At 41.0% G+C, this 23,931-nt stretch overlaps 1 protein-coding gene across 2 annotated transcripts in view; it reads right to left on the reverse strand.

The window, feature by feature from the left end:
• Bves (blood vessel epicardial substance) overlaps nucleotides 1-8,184 on the reverse strand; it is a 33,768-nt gene extending 25,584 nt beyond the window's left edge. Inside the window, exons 1-3 of one of the 2 annotated variants that reach the window (XM_003466005.5) lie at nucleotides 8,038-8,184; nucleotides 4,812-5,045; nucleotides 1,795-1,919 (exon numbers count right to left, since the gene is read on the reverse strand). In XM_003466005.5, coding sequence (XP_003466053.1) covers nucleotides 1,795-1,919; nucleotides 4,812-5,034 — 348 coding nt within the window. In that variant the 5' untranslated portion in view covers nucleotides 5,035-5,045; nucleotides 8,038-8,184. Of the gene's footprint in view, nucleotides 1-1,794; nucleotides 1,920-4,811; nucleotides 5,046-7,501; nucleotides 7,949-8,037 lie in introns of those variants that run through there. The other variant, XM_063253947.1, reaches the window with a different exon arrangement.
• Between the last annotated feature and the right edge of the window lie 15,747 nt (nucleotides 8,185-23,931).

The raw sequence follows: 23,931 nt of genomic DNA on the forward strand, positions 1-23,931 counted from the left end.
GGCAGACACGCGACAAAGCCCACAGGCCCAGGTCGCAGAGCCGCTGCACCGTGACGTCACCCCGGCATCTGCAGTGGCCCTGCTTATCCTGCTCTTCATGCTGATGAGCAACCAGCACTGTATTTTTCAAACAACGGTTTGATGGCCTGAGAATAAACAAAGGTACAGAGACTGAGTTCTATTTGGTGCTTTAACCACATCAGCAATTTATGAACCCTGTCTTTGAGGGTCCCAGAAAGTTCTGCTATTTGGGAACTGTCATTGTCATTATGACACTCAGCCATCTCTCCCACTGCACGCCTCTAGTAATGAGCTTAGCAAACAGTTTATTCACAGATACGGCCCCTTCCGGCAGGCACCCCGTCCCCGGTGGCACGTGTGAAGCGGCTAATACTCGAGGGATGTGTGTTCATATTCTACCCTCCCTGGCTCAGCTTGAGACCTAATTTCTCCTCAGAGTCCTCTTGGTTTTTCTGTCTGACAGTACCTGCCCATCAAAAGTTTTTATGACCACCTACTGTGTGCCAGTTACGGCTGAGAACAGGGACTGTCCCATAAGTGTGCTAATTACATATTGTTCTCGTGTGCTCCTCTCTCAGGCTCTGTACGAGGCTTACGCATCCCATTACGAAACCTCACTCTCCCCATTAGCAGCTTGGCCGAGGCACTTGCCTTGGCCAATGAAATATGAGCAAAAGTGCCTTATGTGCTGAGTGACACTGCAGGGTACACTGGGTGTTTCTCTTTTGTTCTCTTGTGCTTTCTCCTCGGCTGTGAAAATGCACAGTCCCAGCAGAGCCTGCCCCTTCAGCAGAGACCCTGAAACAGATGTGATAATGGAGTATAATTACAGCTGACATACGGTCACCAGAGCCAACATAGAAGGTGGGTGAGGAAAAGGTCCACTGCTGCTATGGGTCACTGAGATGATCAGGTTGTCATCCACCATAGCCTAGAGAAAACTGACCAATACAATGAAACAACACAGACTGACTGGCTGTGTCTGAGGAGACCACAGTCTAGTGGAATGCCTACTGCATAAATGATCCATATCATTCACAGCGGGACCCTGCTCACTGTCTGTTTTCTAATAATCTTCTGCCTGCAGATCTAGCCTTGAACATCAGATTAGGAAAACACTGCATCTTTTACTTTAGTCAGTGTCTGTGTGTGCTTAGGGCACTCGGTAAATACGCAGGTGTGATTTCTAGAAGGCAGGCTGTTTTCCCCAGTCTCCGTTTGTTTTTGGTATCATGAATAAAACCCAACAAGATAAATCAAGAGTTGAAAGTAAAAAAGTTAAGCACTGGTGTTTGTTAACTACCGATCAAAAATGGTGATTTGTTAAGTGAATATTTTGGGCGTAAGAAAAAATATATAGTAATTACACTAAAAAAGAGCATGAAGCTGGAGAGTTAGCTCAACAGCATAAGCACCTGCCTGTGAGTTCAATCCCCAGGACCCCCCCCCCCAAAAAAAAGAATGAACTATTTGAAAATCATTAGGAAGTTCATGGAAGTTGCCTATTGTAAATTTTATAATTGAATATCAGCAGACAAAGGAAATAATGAATGACTTTTAAAAGTATTATTCATGTTCTTTCAAGCCTAATGATTTAAAAAGGTCTAAAAACTCATTTGTAGACAAAATCTCACCGTTCTCAAATATTATATTTCCAGGCATTTATAAATGGAAAGTCCAATCTTCAGAGAAAAGATATTGAAAGTCTGAACAAAATGCTTTTAAAGCTTTTATCTTAAAGTCATTTCCTTATTAAATAATTTTAGTCATTACCGGTCTCTTCTTGTACAAAAGATACGAAAGATGCAAAACGTTGACACCCAGGAACACAGAATTCCAAATCATTATATCCAAGGCACATCGGTAGAGAGTGGCCCATACAATATAGAGGGTACACCCTGTTGGATAACAGAGTTAACATGTCAGATATACAGAACTTCAGCAGATAGCTTAATACATTTCTCATCCTCTGTATATAAGTCATATATATTTTACAAATATGTAAGCCAGATATCACAGTTTCATTCTTTTAACTTTAGAAAAAAAACACATTCCTTGCTGCAGAAAATTTGTATAATATAGAATATTTTTGTCTTGTTTTTAATGCAGTGCTGGAGAGTGAACCCAGGGCCTACCACGTGCTATAGGCAAGCAGTCTCCCACTGATCTGTACTCGTAGCCAAAAGAAAGTATGTTTTCGGGGAGGAAAAAAATCTACAATTCTACAATTTAAAGAAAACCCCATAATGCTATGTTATAGTTATGTAGTTTTACCAAATAGAAAACTATTGTATATATCATTTCAAAAGTTTTTTTATTTCACTAAAATTCTTTGTTAGTTTTAAGTGACTATAACTAATTAAATCATAATATTTCTCTCTCTCCCTATTGGACACAGATGATATTTTGGGGCATAAATTTTTGGTGAGTGAGAAAAACAAGCTTACACATAAAAGCATCTGTATTTGTGACTGTTTGCATAGTCTAGCTTGCCTGCAGGTAAACTCTATAGCTTTGCATGATACAAAGAATTATTTGTAGGAATTTATAAACCTACTATTTTGGAATGCCAGTATCTGGCTGTCACAATAAAACTTGAAAGCTTTTCATTTGATATTAAAGTTATATTTATTTTGTATTTTCATTAGTATTATGATGAGTTCAAATGTTATACCAAAATTTTTTAACCACCTGAATTTTCAGTTAGTGATATCCATTATAGGAATTGTCCTGTTTCTTCTCTGACTTTATAGATAATATCAGTTTCTTTTGATCAATTTTATGGTAGGCCAGTTAGTGTATTTTTAAGATGAAATTATCAACTAAGATACACATAAATCAATTGACATGAACACAAAAGCTAACCCGCCATTAAAAAGTTACTCATCAGCAACTTCTCACCTCCTCAGAAGGATTTGGGTGGGTTTTTTTTTTGCATTTTTACTGGTACCAGGGATGGAACTCACAACCACAGGCTTGCAAGGCAGGCGCTTATGCCGCTGAGCTAAATCCCCAGCCCCAATGTGGGTGTTTCTAAATAAGGCTCCTCACTTTACCTGGCTTCATTTTCTCATTTATAGACTAAAATACTGGACTACATAATCTCTTTGGTCCATTTTATCTCCAAAACGGTCTTAAAATTCAGATTTGGACTTTTTAAAGGCTTCCATTGTACTTCACTTCTTCAACATACCATACTTTAATGGAGTTGGGGCTTTTAGTTGGCATCAATTATGACTGGGCTTTGAGATAATTCGGTAGCATTACATCAGTGGCACGGTGACTGACCTCTCCCTTCCTTTGGGGTGCCTCAATCTGTGTTGCTATTTACAGGACGCCTGTGCTGCGATCCTGACTGTGGCTCCACCAACTAATGCAGCACCGCCAGATGTGGCGTGGAACTTGGGTGCCTGTTTCCAGTGGCTCTGCCTTGCCGCCATTTGTTGAATGCTTCTAACTGGAAGGAAACAGTGCATTTTTGGCCAAGGTAAACATCACAGAGCTAAAGATGGAACTGCGGTTACTGCAGCTGCTGGCTTGATGCAAATCACCTCCAGGTACCCCGCCTGGACTTCCGTCTAAGAGGTGGCCTGTTTCTCTTTCTGTATAATGTGCTACTTTCCTGCCGCAATGCCCACCTAACTCTGGGGTAACACGGCCACAGAAGTCTCACAAATTGCCCTTCAGGAGCATTCCAGTCTCCCGCATTCCTCACATATGAGCTACCCTTCCTTCACCTCAATGTACTGCTAAGTTTCCCTTTTCTCCGCCCTTCGCCAAAGCAATCCCGCTCAGTTCCAAAGCTGGCCGTGGGGTTTGTCCTCGGTGGGCCTCCATTATTTTCCTGCTGAGCCTGTCACCTTCTCCTGCCCCCAGTTTGGATGCACACCTGTGTCACAACATCCAACTCTGCACAGTGTGACCGCCCATCTGTCTCCAGGTATGCAGACAACTTCTTCTGTGTTTGATACACTACAGGTGCTCAAAAGTGCAGCTCAATAAGTGGATTACCGGGGAAATAAATAGAAAGAGTGAGCTGTCAAGAATCACTGGCTAGAGGCTAGGGATTTAGCTCAGCGGCATAAGCACCTGCCTTGCAAACGGGTGGTTGTGAGTTCAATCCCCGGTACTGATAATTTAAAAAAAAAAAAATCATTGGCTAACATAACCTACTCAATTGTTTTAATATTTTGACGTGAATCAATTTAACTTACTTCAAAATTACAAAAAACAAAAAATTATTTTCTTTGATTGTGTATGGGAAATTATTTTGTGTTAATGTAGGCTTATTGGTCATAGCAATTGAGTATCTTCAAATAATAATAGTTTGAGACTATATAGTACCCACTATGAGATAGCATATAGTCATTTGAGCCTCACAACCCTATGAGGTGGCTTTATTCTTACTCCAAAGGACACATGAGAAAACTGAGGTGGTAACAAGATTAAAGTACCGGTCCAAACTACAGAGTTCGGACATGGCAGAACCAGCTCTCACATCCTACAATCTGGCTTTAAAGTCACACAATGAATACATGAAGGCTTCAGTTACACTTTTCCAATATCTGGAAAGCTAAGCAATACATGAAAGCAGGCATAGTTTTTCTCAAAACTAAGTAAAGGATTGATATATTATGCAAAGGTGTTGTTTTAAAATACTTGACATGCTGCCAGTTCAATAACAAAGACCTGACACAGATCACTACAGACCTAGCAAAGATCACTCTGAAGTCCCCAACACCACGGCCATCTGTTTCTGACAAAGTTCTACCCACTCTCGGGTATCTTACCTAGAGTCAACATCGCTCTAAGAAGTATCATATGAAGGTGAAGAGTAGTTGGAATAACCAAACCAACTGCAAAACAAATATTTGCTACATGAAAAACTAGATGATGTATCTCTCGCCAGTTTTCACAAGAGGTCCCATTGGAAGGCACAGGTACAACACTTCCTGACTCGGGTGTAAAACCTATCGTTGATTCTGCCCATGAGCTGGTCTCCGTATAGTTCATGCTGAAAGTTTCTGTAAAACAAATAAAATCATAAACAGGTATTTTATCACCCCTATTACTGGTGTTATAAGAAAATGACTTTTGAATGGAATGCTGGAAAACAGACTTCTCCGGTGCTCATGAATTAGGAAATACATGTGACATTTTCTTATCTATTAAAACATAATACCTTATCTGCCCTATGATGAAATGAAATGAAATCTATAAAATATTTCACAGAGTACATAACTATTCCCTGGCATACAAGTATACATACATATATACATATAGATACACATACATATATGGTACATAATCATATTTCATCAGATGGGCAGAGAAGAATTAACCTAAAAGACAACCATCAATGTTCATAAACAACAACAATTACAAAGTTTTTTTAGTGTGATCTTCCATTATATTCTCATTAGTGAACCTATATTCAAGAATAGGGAAAATAAACTGTTTTTTAATTCTTTCAAAACATTAATAGCCTTCTATGTGATGGCTTTTCTATTAAACCACAATTTAAATCATTGTATTACGCATATATTGTAGATATACATAACACATGTATATCTACAATATGTAGGTGTATTAAAACCACACAAATTAGTTCAATTTCAGGCTTTTGGAAGTTCTTAGAGTACCAATTTATGAACTTTAGTTCACTAAAAGTATTAATTAGACATTCATATACATAAAAATATAACATTTAAAGTTTTTTGTCCAACTTGAATCTTTACTTTTCCCCCATAATAATTCTAGTTGATAGTATTTTACAAATTAAAAAAGTAGTAAACTCCCAGTTTGTTTATATATAGGAAGGTTCATAAATATAATTTTCTTTATCTTTTTGAGGCAGAGTTTTGCTGTACAGTTCAGGCTGACCTTGACCTCACTTTGTACCGCACACTGGCCTGGAACTCACATGTTCTCCTGCCTCAGTCTACCAAGTGCTGGGATTACAGGCATGTGCCACCATGCCCAGCCTAGTTTACTTAATGTTAAGATCCACAGAAAACACATTGCAACTAATGTACATTTTACACGTGTTATATAAAATTTAAAGCAGTACTCTACTCTGACTACATCATCTGTCCATGGTGTCAGTCCTTAATTCTATTACCAATTTTTTATAGTCCTTGACAAAAACTATGTACGTTTATTCAATATGTGAATTTTCCTGTTGTACTATGAGTTCCAGATACAGACCCAAAATACCTTTAAATTTAATTAAGAAATATATACTTCTTTCAAAATAAGGTCCCAATTAACCTTACTACTCTATCTGTGTTTTCAACATATTAAATGTAGCTCAGTGGCACCTGCCTGGCAAGTGTGAGGTCCTGAGTTTGATTCCTGGTACCTCCCCCAAAAAAGACTGTATGTGGTAGAATAATCGGCTAGGGAATTCATTTTAAAAGGACGTTAACAGACAAATGTGAAAGAATCCCACATCTCCTAAATTGACAAAAAATAACCCGTATACATAGTGTGGAGGAAATGATAAAGGCAACTAGCTGGAAAACAGCTCACAGCTGACTTGAATATGCACTTGACACAAAAAGAAAAGATTAAAAATTCAACTACTTTCCAAATGTCTGAATCAATAAAAATACACGCCTATTTGGACAGGGGGAACCATTACTTTAGTAACTCAATGCAATAATTATACCAAGTTTGCTGGGGAGAAATCAGGTATCATAATAATAAATCATAATTTCGGCAGGAAGAAAGCGCTGTTAAACGTCCTCAATCACTCCTAGGTTAAGGTCAACTCCTCTCACGTTATGTAAGTCAGTAACTACGGTTTCGACAGCACTGCATTCCTATGGTCCTTTTTGTTCTAACTATCCTATGTTCTTATAAGGCACAGGCAGTGTTTATTTACACACTGCATTACTTCTAAGGCTTCTATCGAGACAGCCACTGATGCAGGGGGAAGCCATCGGAAAGGGACATAAACAAGAGGAACACGTTTAGAAAGCACCGTTCGGTGTTAAGACAGAAGAGCGCCTAGGCTTTCTGAGGTTGAGAGTCAGCGTCTAAGCCACCAGGGAGCCACATAAGCCAGGGAAAGCCACGGTTGTTCCTCACTCTATTTCTGCCTTGGAATAGAGGCAGCTGGACTACTTGGTCTTTAAAACTCCAAGTGTAAATGGTCTATGGCTCTCACACGGATTTATATAGCAAACTAATTACTTCATAAACACTTGAAAACTCCTGGATTGCCTCCTCCTCTACTGTAGTTCAATTTCAGGCTTTTGGAAGTTCTTAGAGTACCAATTTATGAACTTTAGTTCACTAAAAGTATTACTTTCTGGTCTAAGAAAATGGGTAAGGAAAACTATAATCCACTGATCCAAGAATCACAAAACAGTAATAGCAATTTTTAAAAGACAGGCTCATCCTGAAACATATTTTGATGCACTATACCTTATTAAAGATACACAGATATAGTTATAGATATATAGCTGCCACTTACCTGTCGTCATGAAACATTGATCAGATCGTTCTGGCTTCATCTTACTTCAATTACGGCTTAATGGATTTAAATGGCTTATACTGAACAGCCTTGATCCAGAGAACGAATGAGTTTAACAAGGTACAGACTGGACCGGTAAGCTGGTAAACTTTCAGATCAATCTTGCTAAATCAAGAGAAATTATTTTTCTCTCCGATCCTCAAAGTCTAATTCCATAAACTGCTTGTTCTAGTAAAATCCCAAAATATCCACCAGTTTTCAAATAGGTGTTTGCAAGACTACTCTAAACAATGAAGCTAACATGTTATCTTTACCAAGCTACAAAAATGACGATAAACAGCAAAGAACCCAAGCCCGGTTAGTAGCCCTAATTCATTTTGTGATTCTGCACATCTTCGGAGTGGCAAGCGGCACTATTTCGGGAGCAGGCTTTGTGCACTTACTGCTGCCTCGAGGCAGGCAGTTTCCGGGACTGGTCTGGCCGACAACCCGTTTCCAACCTCTCGGGAACGGGGGCGCGCTCCCCCGCGTCTTACCTAAGTCGCCGTCCGGCGTCCCCGAAGCCCAGCGCGCTCCGGTCGCGGGGGGCGCGAGGCCGCGTGCGCCAAGAGAAGCCGGGGACCGCGTCGGACGAGACCCCGGCCGAGCTCGCCGAGGCCGCGGCGCCCTGGATCGGAGCAGCGGCAGCCGCCACCTGCGCGGCCGGGGTCGCGGCGCCCGGGGCGGTGAAGGGCGGCCGCCAAGGGCGCGGGGCGCGCGCGGGGCGCCTAAAGTTGCTCGGGCTCGCAGAGGCGGGACACAACTTTCGCTTCGCGGTCGCGGCTAGGGGGCGCGGGGCTGGCGGCGACGGGCAGGGCGCCCCCTGTGCTTACCTGGCCCGTCCGGGCGCCGATCTGGCCGGCGCCGGACGGAGTTCGGGGCGCAGGGGACGCGATGCAGCGGCCCGACGGGCGCCCGGCGCGCAGCCTCGGCAGGTCGGCGGGCCCGGGGCGGTGAGGCCGGGCAGGTCCCGGCGTCCGCGGAGCTTTGACTAAAATAGGCATCGCGGCGGCCGCCGGGCTGGGCCGCAGCGCGCACGCGCCAGCGCCGGGCGCCCCCGGCGGGCGGAGCCCCGAGTCGGCCCGCGCCCCGCGCCCCGCAGCCGGCACGCAGCGGCCGCCGCGGGAAGCCCCCGCCCGCTCTCCTCGCCTCCTTCGGGCTTCTGAACCCCGCCTCGCCTGGGCGCGGGGCCCGGACGGCCTCGCGGGCCCGCGGCGGGGTCGCCCGTCCCCACGGGAGGAACAGAGACAGGAGGAAAAGCCGAGCTCTGACCGCAGGCCCGGAGCTGCCGGCCCGCGCAAGCCAGCGCCCGCTCCGCCGGGGCGCCCCTGCAGCTCCGCGCTCGCCCGCCGGCTCGGCCCCGCCTGGGGCGCAGGCTGCGCGGGAGGCCGGGCGCGCGCCGCCGCCGTCGGGGACCGCGAGCGCCTGCCCTGCTGCCGCGAGAGCCGCGCGAGGCGGACTTTCGTGCCCGCGCCGGTTTGTGTTCGGAGAAAGGTGCTTAGTCAAAGGTTGCTCCCCCGGGGCCGCAAGGCCTTTATGTGGGGCGAGGATTCGGTGAGTTTGGGATCCGTGATGGGGAAGGAAGATTCCAAACGCCTATTGTTTACTTTTCTGGGCAACAACTTGGGGTGAGAAATGGAGGGAAAGTGACAGCCATGAAAAAGTAGTGTTGATGGCGTGGGTGTGGCACCAAGAGGGGGCTAAGTGGGAATCCTGAGTCCATCTGAAGTGTCCATTGGGTAAAAGAATGTGCACCTATTACTGGACTAGGGCGGCATTCGAGCGCCCCGAACATGACCAGATTAAGAAGAGGCCGTGTGAAGGGTGCTTTGTAAAGTTAGTCCTGGAAGTGCGCACTGGCCGAGTCTCCAGTGCAGAGGCGCAGCAGCCCCTCCTAGTGTTCCACAATTTGGCCTGGGGCTCCACACAGAAAAAACCCGATTTGAAATCCCCGTCTCGGCTGCCAGACTACTGTGTGCCATAGTTTGGATCTAGAAAGTCCCACAAAAGCCTCAGACGTGAGACGTGGTACAAGGAACTTAGGTCACTGGAGATGTGCCTTTGAAGGGGATGTGTTGTTTGGCTTCAGGGCTGCAAGGAGGTGAGCAGCTTCCTCCTCAAGCCCCCAGCAGGATGCATGGTGCTGGACTGAAACTCTGCACCAGATGAACCTTTTCATCCTTTAAATTGATTATCCTCGGTATTTTATTACAACGATGGAAAGCTAGCACACTATGCAGCCTTAGGGAAGTTATGTGGCCCATCCGTGCCTCTCGGTTTCCTCTTTGTAACATGGATAATGAGGATGTGGAGTAAATGGTGGTGGTGGTGGTGGTGGTGTGTGTGTGGCTTAAACCGTTGTTGGGATGTAAGTTCTATGTATATGGTGTATATTATGTTTATAAATCTCTAACTTGTCTGAAATATATGGTGATTATACAAGATTAACGTTCAAGCCTACTTCAGAGCCTGTTTCTTTCTAGCCACGCTGTTGCCCATTTTGGTGGTTGTCACTAAATATATCTAAGGTGTGGTGTGGTAAAAGCTCTGCCTGGAGCTTTCACGGTGTGGACAGTTACTGGCTTACAGTCATGAACACTGGAAATAACCTAAATTCCAGCCATTGGGGATTCCATAAATTATAGAACAACCAAACGATCATATTCTAAGTAGCCATTAAAATATTATAGGAAGATATATTATAAGCATAATAATATCTACTAGCTATATAAAGTAACAGTCAGCAAAGGGTAGCCCAGAGGCCCAGCCCACAGCCTGTTCTTGGACAACTCATGAGATCAGAAGGCTCTTATATTCTTTAATGGTTACAGAACTCAGATGTTTACTGATATTGAAAATTATATGCAATGCAAAGTCAGTGTCTAACGTTTTATTGGAGCCCAGCTATGCTCATTTTATGTGGTTCTTTTGTATTGCAAAGGCAGCGTTGAAAGATGCAATGGAAAAACCAGACGGCCTAATATCTGGGATCCGGCTGTAAAGATGTGTGCGGTAGGTAAAGGAAGCAGGGGCTGCCGGTGTAACTCGGTGGTAGAGCACTTGGCTACCATGTGCAAAGCCCTGGGTTTGCTTCCCTACAGCACACACACACACACACACACACACACACACACACACACAAATTAAATACTGTAAAGATATGAAACCGTTTAATACTTACGTGGGGGGCTACAAAGAAGTCATAATCTTTGTAGATGAGAAGTGGAGATGACAGACCGAATAATCTGTCCAGCTAGTGAGGGGCTGAGGCGGGAGGTGCAACCCGGCAGCTTGGTTCCCAAACTGCTGTAGTACACCAGCCTGTTTCTGCCGCCTTGTACTTTGGTGCCACTGCAAAGACAGTAACTAGAAAGTGGCAAAGGACACTGCGGATGTGGGCATAGCCCAGAGTGCTAAAGTTGCGCTTATTTTCTTTTCTCCTCCCTCTCCCTTTTCTCCTCTTCTTTCCTCTTTTCCTCCTCTTCCAACTCCTTCTACTTCTACATTTCCACAATGTTGGCACATTACCTTTGTAGTGTCTATTAGAGTGGTGCTCACATAACATCTTTTGCAGGCCCACTGGAGCCAGGCTCCAGAGGTCCGGTTACGGAGTCACCTTTACAGGCCACAGTCACTCCCACTCGTCAGGATAGGATAGCTGTAAGGCGTCTAGGTCATGTAGACATCACACACATTTATGAAAAGATCACTGGGTTAGATCACTGGCCTAGATGAGTTCTAGGCTTCTTCAGAGTCTCGTTTTGTGAGTCTGTGATTTATACAAAGAGGAAGTTGAACCCCCCCCCCTTCCAAGTACTAACCAGGCCCGACCCTGCTTAGCTTCGGAGATCAGACGAGATGGGTCGTGAGTTCGATCCCTGGTACCGATAAAAACGAAAAAAACAAAAAACAAAAAACAAAACCCCCAAACCTTCACTCTCTCACTGCAACCCATGCCTGCTAGTTTGGATTGCGATGTTTCCCAAAGGTCCGTGTGTTAAAGGCTCGGTCCTCAGCTCCTGCGCTGTTGGGAGGTGGTGGACCTTCAAAAGATGGCACCCGTTGGAGGAATTTAGGTCATTGGTGAGAACCTATGAAGGGGACATTAAGGCCCTGGCGCTCTCCTGTCTTCCTTCCCAGCAGCTGGGAGAGGAGCAGCTGCTTTTACCTGGAATTCCTGCCATGATGTGCTGACTCACCCTGGGCCCAAAACCTACTAGACCGACCACGGTTGAAACCTCTAACCTCTGACCCCAAATCAACCTTTTATTAAGTTGACTTACCTCTCATAATTTTTAAAGTAACAGCTCACTAGCACACTATTTTTGAATGCAAACCATAATTTATAAAGAGCATTTTACTCTATTCTAATTTCTTATCAACGTACATGAATTCCAATTCTATAAAATTCAACATAAAAGTTACAGACCTGAACTTTTAGTCTTGGGCTTGGGGGTATTTTTGGCTCCCTGCTCTCTTCTGGCCGCTGCGGCTGCCCGTGGAAGGTCAGGTTGAAAGACCCCCAGTACTATGTGAGAATTAATGTGAAGCAAAGAGTTGTCACAGACCAGTGGGTAGAATAAAAAAGGAGAGATGTATGTAACAAAAAATCAGCCTGTCTCTTCGGTAAAAACCCTGACTTGTGTGTACCACTTTGATTGACATTAGCAATTATTCTGCCCTTATTTTCCATTGGCCGTTCGACTCGGCCTTTACCACTTGAACAAAATTCTGATGAGACTCAGAGTTCAGACAGAACAAACTTTGTGAAAACCAGATAAGATCCGAGGGAGTCACTGTGTTAGTGGTACCGTGTAATGTTAAACAGCGTTACATTCTTTACCTGTTATGTGCCCATACATTATATCAGTCTTGGCCTTATTTCAGCTGTCACCCTAATTACATGGAGCAGCTGGTAAAGGAAATGTCCATACCCTTCTGTCCCCCATCACAGGGATCCCAATTACTGACGTAACCTCTGGCAGCCACTGATCTTTACATGGTGGCTCCGAAGTTTGTCTTTTCCAAAAGATCATCTAGCTGGCATGATGTGTCCTTTTAGACTGCCTTCTTTCACTAAGCAGTATGTTTTGAAGTTTTCCCCATGCCTTTTCTTTTTCTATTTTTGACACAGTACATGTTGTGAAATGATTACCAAACTCAAATTAGTCAACACATCCATCACCTGTATTAATTACCTTTGCGTGTTTGTGTATGTGGAATGATATATCTAAGGTATTTTTTAAATCAAATGTGAAGTACACAATACAGTGTTGTTACTTAAATTCACCATGTTGTACATTAGATCCCAAGAATTTATATGTCTTGCAACTGAAAGTTTGTACAATCTGACCAGCTGCTACTCATGTCCCCTATCCCTCAGTTTCTGGGAAACCACCGTTCTACTTCTTGTTATGAGTTGGACCTTTTGGATTTCATTTGTAGGTGTGATCATACAGTGTTCGTCTTTCTGTATTATTTCACGTAGCATAACATCCCTCACGTTCATCCTCATAACAAATGGCACAATTTACTGTTCTGTGACTAATATTCCATGTGTGTGTATAGAATGTTACATACTATACATGGGATGTTAGATATCATATAACCATATATTCCCTATCATGTATATTTCAAATATAATAAGGAATGTTACAAATGTATTCAATATGTGCAATTATATATATATATATCACATATACATACATATATGTATATACATAAATACACAGTTTCCTTCTCCATTTATCCATTGACAGTTAGATCCTTTCCATATCTTAACTATTGGAAATTCTGTTGCAATAAACATGGGAGTGAAAATGTCTCTTCAAGATAGAAATTTTTCTTTAGATTTATATTCTTAATATTTTGAGGAATTTCCTTAGTGTACTCCACAGTGACTTCCAAAGACTGTTGGAGATGAGTGATGACTAGCCAACATCTTCAGCAACCAAAAGAGACTTGCAGTGACCACCAGAGACCTATGGTAACCAGCAGCAAAGGCCTGCAGTGACCTGTGGAGAGCCCCACAGAGGCAGCAGAGGCTGCTGAAGAGTTCCAGGAAGCTGCCCGGAGATCCCAGGACTTGGCGTAGAGGAGCTGAGTGCCTGGCTGGGAGCCACCAATGGCTGTGAGGCTGAGGGCTGTGACATCAAGAGCCCTAACATGGGAGCTGTAATGCTGAGGCTGAAAGCCACCGGCACACAAAGCTGCTGTCATCGGTAGAGCTGCACTGTGATTTCTGTCTAAACTGAGCAAAGGACTCTTCCTAACCAGCGAGCTAATTAGTGACAGAAGTGTTCCCTCTTCAGTTTTTGGAAGAGTTTAAGAATGACTAGTACCAGTTATTTAAATGTTTGGTAGAATTCACCAGTGAAATCATGTAGTTCTGGGACTTTTGTTAATGGGAGATTTTTGGTTAGTGATTCAGTCTCTTATATTATTATAGATCTTCTGTCTCTGGGCGGGGGATTTAGCTCAGTGGCATTAACACCTGCCTGGCAAGTGCAAGGTTGTGAGTTCAATCCCTAGTACAAAAAGCAAAAGGGAAAAAAATAGATCTTCTATCTCTTTATGACTAAGTTTTGTTAGACAATATATTTCTAGGAATTGATTTGTTTTTCTAGGTTATCAAATTTATTGTAATTTTTACAGTTTTTTATGATCCTTTGTATTTCTGTGATAACATTTGTAAACAAGATGTATTTTCTGTGTCTTGATTGCCCATTTCCTTTTATCATAGAATATTTCCTTGCATGAAATATTTATCCATTCACATAAATTATCACTTCAGTGTGTATATATATTTTCCATATTATATACTATATTTGGAATATTGTAAGATATATATGGAATATATATGGACTATTTCATGTATATTCTGTATATGTAATATTTCATATATATGTACACCACATGTGCCTTCTCCATCCAGTTACAGACACTTGTGTTGCTTGCATGTCTGACAGAAGTGCTGTACTAGGAATACTTTGCAATGAACAAGATGTATAACATACATATAATATGGAATCCACAGTTTATACATTCATCATTTGAAGGGCATCTTGATTTCTTCCAGTTAAAGGTAGATAAACAGTCATGTGTAAGTTTTTGTATGAACATATTTTCAACTCATTTGGTAAGTACCTTGAATAAGACAGGAAACCAGAGAGAAACAGGGACAACTCATCCAGCAGCCACAGATAGATTGGAAAGCTGTGACACTTTTGGGCAGTGTAGAACTACACAGCTGGAAGGAAGGAAAACCCTGTGACTTTAGTAAGTAAAGGAGTACAGCTCAAGATCAAGGTCAGGGGTAGAAAGGTTCAGCAACACTCAGATGACAACGGGCTGGCCCCCTAATCTAAAAACTAAAGGGGCTAGTGAGACCCAAAACATACAAAGCATCCTGAGAAGGGGAAAGGTGAAAAATAGCCTAAAAAAGGAAGGCAGAGGACATTGTTAATAGTGTATCATGGATTTAAAAGCCACAGGAGTCTTACTGCTCTGTTTAGTTTGATTTTGTTTTGTTCTGGTCTGTCCACTCATATCAGATTTGAGGGCACAGACAGCTAACCCAAAAATAGCAGGCTATACCATGGTAACTATCCTTAATTTCCTATTAACTTAAACTGAAGCCCTGTATTACTTACATTGTCTTACTATGACTGATGTTATTTGAAGCTGGTTGGTTAGACCGCTGTTTTGCCTTGACTGTTTCTATTCAAATTTGGTTTGCTTGATAGTATCAAGTCTTAAGAGTAGAGGCAACTACTCTGAAGATGACAAGATGTAAAAGATATCCATTATGGTTATGATTATTAACCACTCTCAAGTCCTACAATGTTTTAAATGTTGTGTTTTTATAAAAATAGCTATGTAATACTATGCTTAACTATATTAAGCCTGATGATGTGGGCAAGTCTATTGAAAATAAGAGAAAGCATAGTAACTACGATAGATCACCTAATATTGTGGTCTTACGTGTCTTTTTCATTGCATATTTTTCTACGAATTTGTTTTGCTGTCTTGTTATCTGTTTTTCCCTATAATACAGAGAGGATAGATACACATGTAGAAATTCACACATGGGAAGAAATTTTAAACTATTTACAGGAACAGATTATATAATGCAAGATGTAATGAACAGATACTCTGAAGAAGAGACACTAAGAAACCCAATGCTAATTCTGTAGCATTGTGATATAAAATCTAGCAATACTACTATTCACTTTTCAGAGTGGTATTAGTCGTCTCTTAAGTTCAATTTCAGCATACGTAAAGATAAGGACAGCTACTATGAAGAGAATGAGAGACAATATGGTAGTCATTATTGACTTCCCCAAAATCACATTCTTGAAAACCTAAAAAGCCTTTATCATCCTGTAATGATTTGATTAGTTCTATAATGTGCAGTATGTATTCACTTGTGTGTGAAGATGGGGACAACTGTTTGGAAGAAAACTAGAGACAATTAAACAGTGAAGATCTCCAATGGACTTGCTTTGTTTCTTTAAATTGTGAACTGTTTTGTTCTGTTTTGATATGTTTAATCTTACCCTCTTTAAGATAAAAAAACAAGTGTGTAGGACTGATAACCATATTACTAAGTTTTTGTTGGATCATTGAGCAGAACTGTTGGCAGTGTCACTATTTGAATGTCACTTTGTATGCTTTAATTTTGTACCCTGAACAACTATTTCTAAGATGACAATATGTAACTTACCAACTAGTGGTTTCTTAGTTTATTTTTCTATAATTCTGTATTATTTCTAACCTTTTTTCTCCATGTTTTTTGTTTCTTTCTCTTTAGATAATAAAAGAATAAGACTGTGTTTGACTTTGTAAGAAACTGATAGTTTTCAAAGTGTCTGAACCATTTTGTGATCCCGTTAGCAATGAGCAAGTGTCCTGTGGCTTTGCTTTCTTGATATTTTCAGGTTTTTGGACTGAGGCCGTTCTAGTCGGTGTATCTTCAGCTTGTTAGATGACTCAAGAGGTTGCCTTTTTTCAAAGTAACCCAGCTACACACAACATTGAACAGGTATGTTGTGTTGTTCCTGTTAGAAAACAGAAAATTTTAAAAAGAAAAGAGAAAATAACATCTCAGAACAGAGGACATGATTTTTCATATTATTGTATCCAAAGCCCCAGAGTCTGAAAAATCATTAAATCAATATCCAAGTATTTCTAATATTGAAATCAGAGCCAAGCTCCTTTTAAAAAAGTTGAATTATATTAACTTCATATATTTTTACAAAATACACTTTTGCTAACAGAATTCTGAGAGGAAATGACACACAAATAAAAAGTAACAATCTTGGGAGAGTGAATTCTGAAGGTAATAGTAAGGGCCTTGGAATTAGAATTAGATTGAATAAATTCATGTAATTTATTTAAATTTTCTGAGCCTCAGCTTACAAGTCTGTAAAACTGGAGAACTAACACTTCAGTTAATGAAGGTATTTTGACCAGTAGAGCTATGTTTTAAAAAATACTTGACATACACAAGATACTTCAAATGAAAATGTGCTTATAAGTTTTAAGACTTTGGTGTATGCTAAAATTTCCAGTGGTTTGGGATTTCCCTGGAGTAGCCAGAAATGAGATGTTGACTTCAGGAACAAATTCATGAAATATGCAACAGTATAGATTCTAGAAACCGGGCAATTGGCAGAGCTACGTTACAGTAATTCACATTTGGACTCGACAGAAACATGATTAGAATATCACAAATTAGGAGGCTGATATTCCCTCTAGCCTTTCTCACATATCTAAAGTGGAAAAGTTAAATTTGTGAATTATTTTAGATGTTAATGTAACAAAGACTACCGGTGAAACATTTAATAGAATTTCCTAAGCCTTCAGAAATTATTTCAAAAGAAGGAATTTATTACAAGTAACCAAGGATAACAGATTTTTTTAAAAGTTTAAGTTTGAAGTCAGAAAAGTGACTTTTTTGTTACACAGATTAATCCACAAAATGGATGGCTTTGTAAGCAGATGTGAGGACTGATAATACTACCAAAGTAACTGAAACTGAGCTAGAAACACGCAAAACAACACATTAGAGAGACCGTAATAAAATAAGTCGGGAATGATGGTACTGCTGCCCAGCACTGATGTGCAAAAGAGCACTCAGAGTTCCCAGGAGAAAAGAATCATTTAAATACAAACTTTCATTGTTACTACTACTTAAAATGTGGTAATAAATTCATGACATTAGACACCTCTCTAGCTTTATGATCATAAAACCTAATAAAATATTTATGAGTCACAATCCAGCAGTTTTATCATTTTGTGTAAAAATGATAAACATGATAAAACATTTCTTGAACCTAAAATCAAACATATTCAGCACAATTTAGGGCTACACAAAGTGATTATGATGACGTTTGGTTTGAAAACTACAAGAACTTTTTCTTCATTTAGAAAAAATAATGGTCATACTTTGAAAAGGATTTCAGTCTTCAAGTCTCTTTTTCTTGTTTTTTGGGGGAGGGTGGGTATGGGAACTAGAACTCAGAACCTCACACTTGCTGGGCAGGTGCTTGCCGCTGAGCTACATGCCCAGAGCCTTCAAGTCTCTTTTTAATATATGAAAATAACGAACACTTCACATAAAAAGACTCTGACAGGAGATAATTTTGGTTTATGCATCATATAAGAAATACCTTTCAAATGGTGAGAGCAAGTGTCTCCTGCCATTTCTGTTAAGTGGTTGTGAGTGTGTGATAACAACTTAAAGTTGTTTTTATACATTTGAATCAGGGTCTTCTCAGTCTATACTTGCTGTACTCATTTTTGCTGTATTCATTTTTTTTTTTTCCAAAGAGTTTAATGAGCACTTTCTACATACTGGGCACTAGATCAGGGGTAACATTGCACGGAAAAATGTAAGTGTAATAGAAGTATCAGAGACTATTGTTATGTGAGATCAGAGGGTCTCCCAAGCTGTTCATTTTTTTAGGGAAGTGAAATATTAAAATGCCACTTTATTTCTCATTTAAAATGAAATTACCAAATATATAATCATTATTTTTTTAAAAAACTAAAGGGATTAGGCTGAAGGCTCTGGGACCTTGAGTTAAGTAGATAAAACAAGGCCGAGCACACCCAATGAAGCATGTGCAATCAAAAACCACTAACTTACCTCGAGCTAGTGATTTAACCACTCAGAAACCACCAATCACTAACTGGAGATTTAACCAATCACAAGCTACCAACTAACCTCTAATAGGGACTTCACCAATCAGAGAAGCCATGAACGTTAGCCGCCACTAACTCAGGACTTTCTACTTTACCCAGTTTAATGTATTTTCTTTTCTCCCTTCCCCAAACACACGTTAATATTCTCTTTCACTTAAACCTAGAAAAGTGCTGAACCAGCTGTGGTCGTATGCTCGCCATTGCATGCTCAAATAAACTGTTCAATTTTTAACGTTCCTACATTTATCTTCCAACATTTTCAGCCTGAGGAGTCTTTAGGTAAAAATCAGTTTGCAAAATTTCAATCCAATGAGTGATGCTGGTGCCCAAAATCTAGTAATTATGCATTCTGAAAAGTGTTCAGAATTCAATGGCACAAGCAAGAAAACAATGCCATTCTTACAGATCTTGCATGTTATTCCATAATAAAACTACCAGTGGCACTCCATAATTGAAATAAAATCCAGAGAGTGAGTCAGTGTTGCAATCCACATACAGATTCAAGAACAGGAAAAATTATTTTTCTTCTATGCAACAAATATTTACAAAGTTGTTATGTGCAAGAAATTCAAGAGATGAGTAAGATGTGGACTAGTGGAAGAGATTGAAAGAATCTCTTTTCTTAGAAAAACACATACTGTGCTTTTGCACTAGCTAAACTCTTTTCTCAAAGAAACCAATTTACATCCCAAGTAAAACCCTGTCCTTTAGAAATCGCTTACATCACACAAAATATATTTCTCATATCTCAGAGCCTTTATTGGCTACTAGTTGAAGATGCTTCACTATACAAAATTTCTTCGAACATGAGGTTTTATTCTACCTGACACAAGCGACTAAATAGTACCGCGGGGGCAGTGAATTAATTTTCCTGTAACGTAAGAAGGCAGGTGGGTAGGACATAACATGATGGTCTGAGCTGAAGAGGCTTCCCAGTAAAACATCTAGAGAATCTCACATGAGTTGTGGACAGATAGAGTTTAAAGAACTTACTTACACTACATCTAAGAAACTTGGTGGAGCTCTTTCATCATATAAACATACAACCATTTTAGTAGCATCACATGTAATTATACATTTTAATTGTAGACCCCATTTGAGCTCAAGCTAGCTGCTGATGCTTCAGAAGAAGGGTTCGTGCTTGGCTACAGTTCCTCCTGCTATCACTAATAAATTCAAAAGGCCTAATTAGCATTTTGGCATTGCATTCCCTTCAATTTAGACTAGGACATTATCATACTCTCCAAGTCAGGAACATAGTCAGGAAAACAGTGTAGTATAAAAAAAACGCAAGAATACTGAGTTAGAAGACTGAAGTCAAGCTGTGTCATCATTTACAAACTTACTCAGCCTCTCCAACCTTCATCATAAAACGAGGGTGATCGAAGGAGGACATGAGAGCACGTGTCATGTCCTTTGTAAACTACAAAATGCTAAACAGATGCAAAACATTATTTTCTAATTACATGATGTGGGAGACAATCTTACATTTAATGAGTAATCTCAATTTCGATGACCCAAAATATCTGATATTATATCTGGTGGAGCTAAAATCTTACTGTAAAATTATGTCAAAACAAATATTTTGGAATCCTATAAATAAAATAAAAGTATACTTATGAAGATCACCGAAATAAAAGGTAAAGAACTTATAATCAAGGCACAAATCAGTGTGTAAGGAGAAAAAAATGTTTTAAAGTTCCTTGTCAATGTTCAGTAGCTATCAGACTTTAAAATCACTCAAATTTAGCAAAATAAAACTTCGAATTATGTTCAATTGTGCTAATGCTGCATGCATATGCATGATTCATCATTGAAATGATAATACTCATAACAAGATTACTAAGAACCAAAGTAACTATTTCAATCTTGCTACCACATCTTTTCATTACTTTATGAATTTTCATCAAACATCTTATTATAAGTCCATATGATATTATCTATTGTGTTTTTATATGTATAAATTAAACTTTACAAAATGAAAAATAGTGAAATTCATTGGACCCACTGGTGGTTTTATGTATAAAAACTTTTGTAAGCATATTAATTTGGGACCCCATTTCTAAAGATTAATTTCTTGAACAATGTACTATGTGGGGGAACCCAAAATACCATTTAATGCCACACATAAATTTATGCCCTTGGTCATATCAAGCACCGTATGTATATTATATTGTATGGTGTATTGCCTTACAATAATACGTACTGTCTGCCTAGTTTGTTTTTCTTATTATTTCTGTCTGTGTAGTGAGGAGATTTCAATTCATAAACGCTCTTTTAAGTCAATTCTGTCCTTCTAAGTCTGTAGGGATGTAATAATGTGACATCCAAAGGTTATCCAGGTAAGTAGAGAAAAAAATTAGTTTATTTTTGCTTCTCTGTTGAAGAGGAGAGAAAAATTCTTCCTAAGGGCTCAGAAAGCATTAGAAAATTCTTCACAGTAGATTTACCGTAGGGCCATGAGATCCTAGGGATGTGGTTCCAGGACGAATCACACTGATCCTTTTCTCATACCTGCACGGGTTGAGGCAGGTTCAGGGAAATAACCTGGAGGGGAAGTCTAACATTCAGAGGAAGTCAAAGTCTCCAGAGAAACCTGCCTTGCTGCTGGGGTTCCAGTGTTTATGGACTCATTTTGTACCAAGATCACTTCCCTTACCCCTATTACTTCTCAGGAGTCCCTCCTGCCCACAAGGCGATCGCCCCAGTGACTTAAAATCACAGAGACGGCTCCTGGCCAGGCCAAGCTTCCTGGACAATCACTGGAGGCCTCAGTTACAGAAGAGCCCTGAATTTGGTGTAGTGCTCTGCTGTCCTCATCTTTAAATTCGTGATACTTTCTAAGCAGGAGCTCCATTTATCTATGAGTTTGAAGATCTTGTCTACAAATCCATGAAACATTTTTAACACAACCGTTCTTACTGTGCTCTTACCGATGGTAAGAGAACCAAAGAAATTGAGGGATGGAAATAATTAGGCTGGTCGGGCGTGGTGGCTCACGCCTGTTATCCCAGCACTCAGGAGGCTGAGGCAGGAGGATCCTTACGAGTTCAAGACCAGCCTGGGCTACAAAGCAAGCTCAAGGCCAGCCTGAACTGCATATCGAGACCCTGTCTCAAAAAAAAAGGAAATAATTAGGCTGATGCTAAAATGAGCCCAATCTTTAATAGAAATCAAACTATACACCATGGTCTTACAGTTCTGGGATACTTTTCTAGAATATTCGTCATTTCTGCTTTTCATCTGGGCTAGAGTATTTTGAGATAATAAAATGTGGTTTTCTAGACCTTTCAAACCAGATGTATTATGTAGCTACAAAGAAGTCACTGTAGGGTTTTGTTTTTAATGAGAAGACCTGGGAGGAGATCTGGGTGTTAAATCACAGCCTGTCGGTGTGAAGCAGCAGGGCCAGCTCTACATGAAGTGAAGATTCTGAGGTTTTGGAAGCATTTTGCTCTCCACCCTTTTATCCTTCTGCCCTTGTACCCTTTCCTTACCGTCTTTACTTTAGTATTTAATACCACAAAATCTTTTTTCTTTTTTGAGACAGGCTTTGCTAAGTACTTTAGACTGGCCTTGAACTCACCGTGATTTTCCTGCCTCAGCCTCCCGAGGGCTGGAGTTACACTAAGTGTAAAAGACACAAAAGTTTCTAACTCTAAATTTCTTCCTGAAGGATCTGAGTGCACCCCTGAAACTATCTGTGTGGCCAAAGACAGAACAAAACACCCCAGCCGTTTCCTTCAGTCACACTGAACTTGACAAGCTCGGAGACGTCCATGCGCATATTCAGACCGTGTCATGTTGTCCCACTCAGTGCAGATGCTGACACACAGAAAGCGTGATACACATCACTCCAGTACCTACTCCCTCCTCTCTCTTGCTGACTTGGCTCCCACGTCACAGAAAACAGAAATTATCACAGGCGAGCTCTCACAAGCTTGTGCATCTCCCTGCAGCCGGCAGGTGCACCCCTGTGACGACCACCCTGCTCCTGTCCTCAGACTCACTGTCCTGGTCAAGGGCACTGACGCCACCATCGCTCACGGCTCCAGGGATTGATTCCCCCACCAGGAAGACTCCCATCGCCTGCAAATGTACTGCTACTTCTCATGCCTTAAAGAATGTCAGCAACCACCTCGCTCAGCCCTGCTTTTCCTTCACAACACCATTCCCTTTCCCGTCAAAACCACTTGAGAAACTTTTCCTTGCTATTCAACACCGTATCTCCTACCCTTTATTAACTTGCTTTGGTCAAGTGTTCACCGAGGTTGCTGGTGTTGGGCTCACCAGTGACTTTCCTGTTGTTCAGCCCAGTGGTTTGTTCCCAGACATCCTATCATTTGACTTCCGCCCACATCTGAGATCATTAGTCCTTTCTTCTTGAAATACTCTTTGGATGGGACACCTGCTGTCCTGGAGCTCTTCCCGCCTCCCCCTGTTCTGTATGTCCCTTGCTGATTTCTCCATTTCATGTGCTGAGCCCTCTGCCCAGATGGCTCTTCCCCCAGCTACCTGCATGGAATGTTGGCCTCTTTATGTTTTTGTTCAAATGTCACCTTCTTGCTCTCCTGATCAGTTAAAACTGCAATGCCCTTTGCTATCCGCCCCCTTTCATTGGTCTTTCTCTGTGGCACTATTATTTCCAACCATAATTTTTTTTGATTTATCACCTGTTTCCCTTGTTCCCTGAATATGAGCTCTGTGCAGGGTGGGGTCCCTTCTGTGGCTTGATATATCTTCATATCTCCAGCTCCCAGGCCATCACCTGCAGTCACAGAAGGAGCTCAATAACCATTTGCTGAATGTGTATCTTTCTACTAAAGAGCACAGACTACCCGTGGAACTCTTCAGAAAACCAAAGACAGGGGTCACATTTACAACTAATGATGTCTCTTTGTTCAGCTTTTCTTTAGGCTATTGGAATGGATAAACACAGTGTGGGTGTGGGTGCGTGGTGACTGAGTACTCATCGTGAGCTCTTCCTTGTCTGCTCAAACCTCAACCTTTGCTCTTTTAACAGCTCCTACCAAATGGATATATAATGCAGAACTTTTACTGCTTGTTCATGGGCATTCTTTTTAATTATATAGTTCCATGTAATGTCACTTTTTAAATGCCATTATAAAAATTACTGTTATAAAAATTATTAGAACTTACAACCAAGAAAATAGTCTTCAAGA

This window comes from Cavia porcellus, unplaced genomic scaffold (genome assembly GCF_034190915.1).
Source record: "Cavia porcellus strain 051 isolate PalLab524CR breed Dunkin Hartley unplaced genomic scaffold, mCavPor4.1 scaffold_7, whole genome shotgun sequence".
Lineage (NCBI taxonomy): Eukaryota > Metazoa > Chordata > Mammalia > Rodentia > Caviidae > Cavia > Cavia porcellus.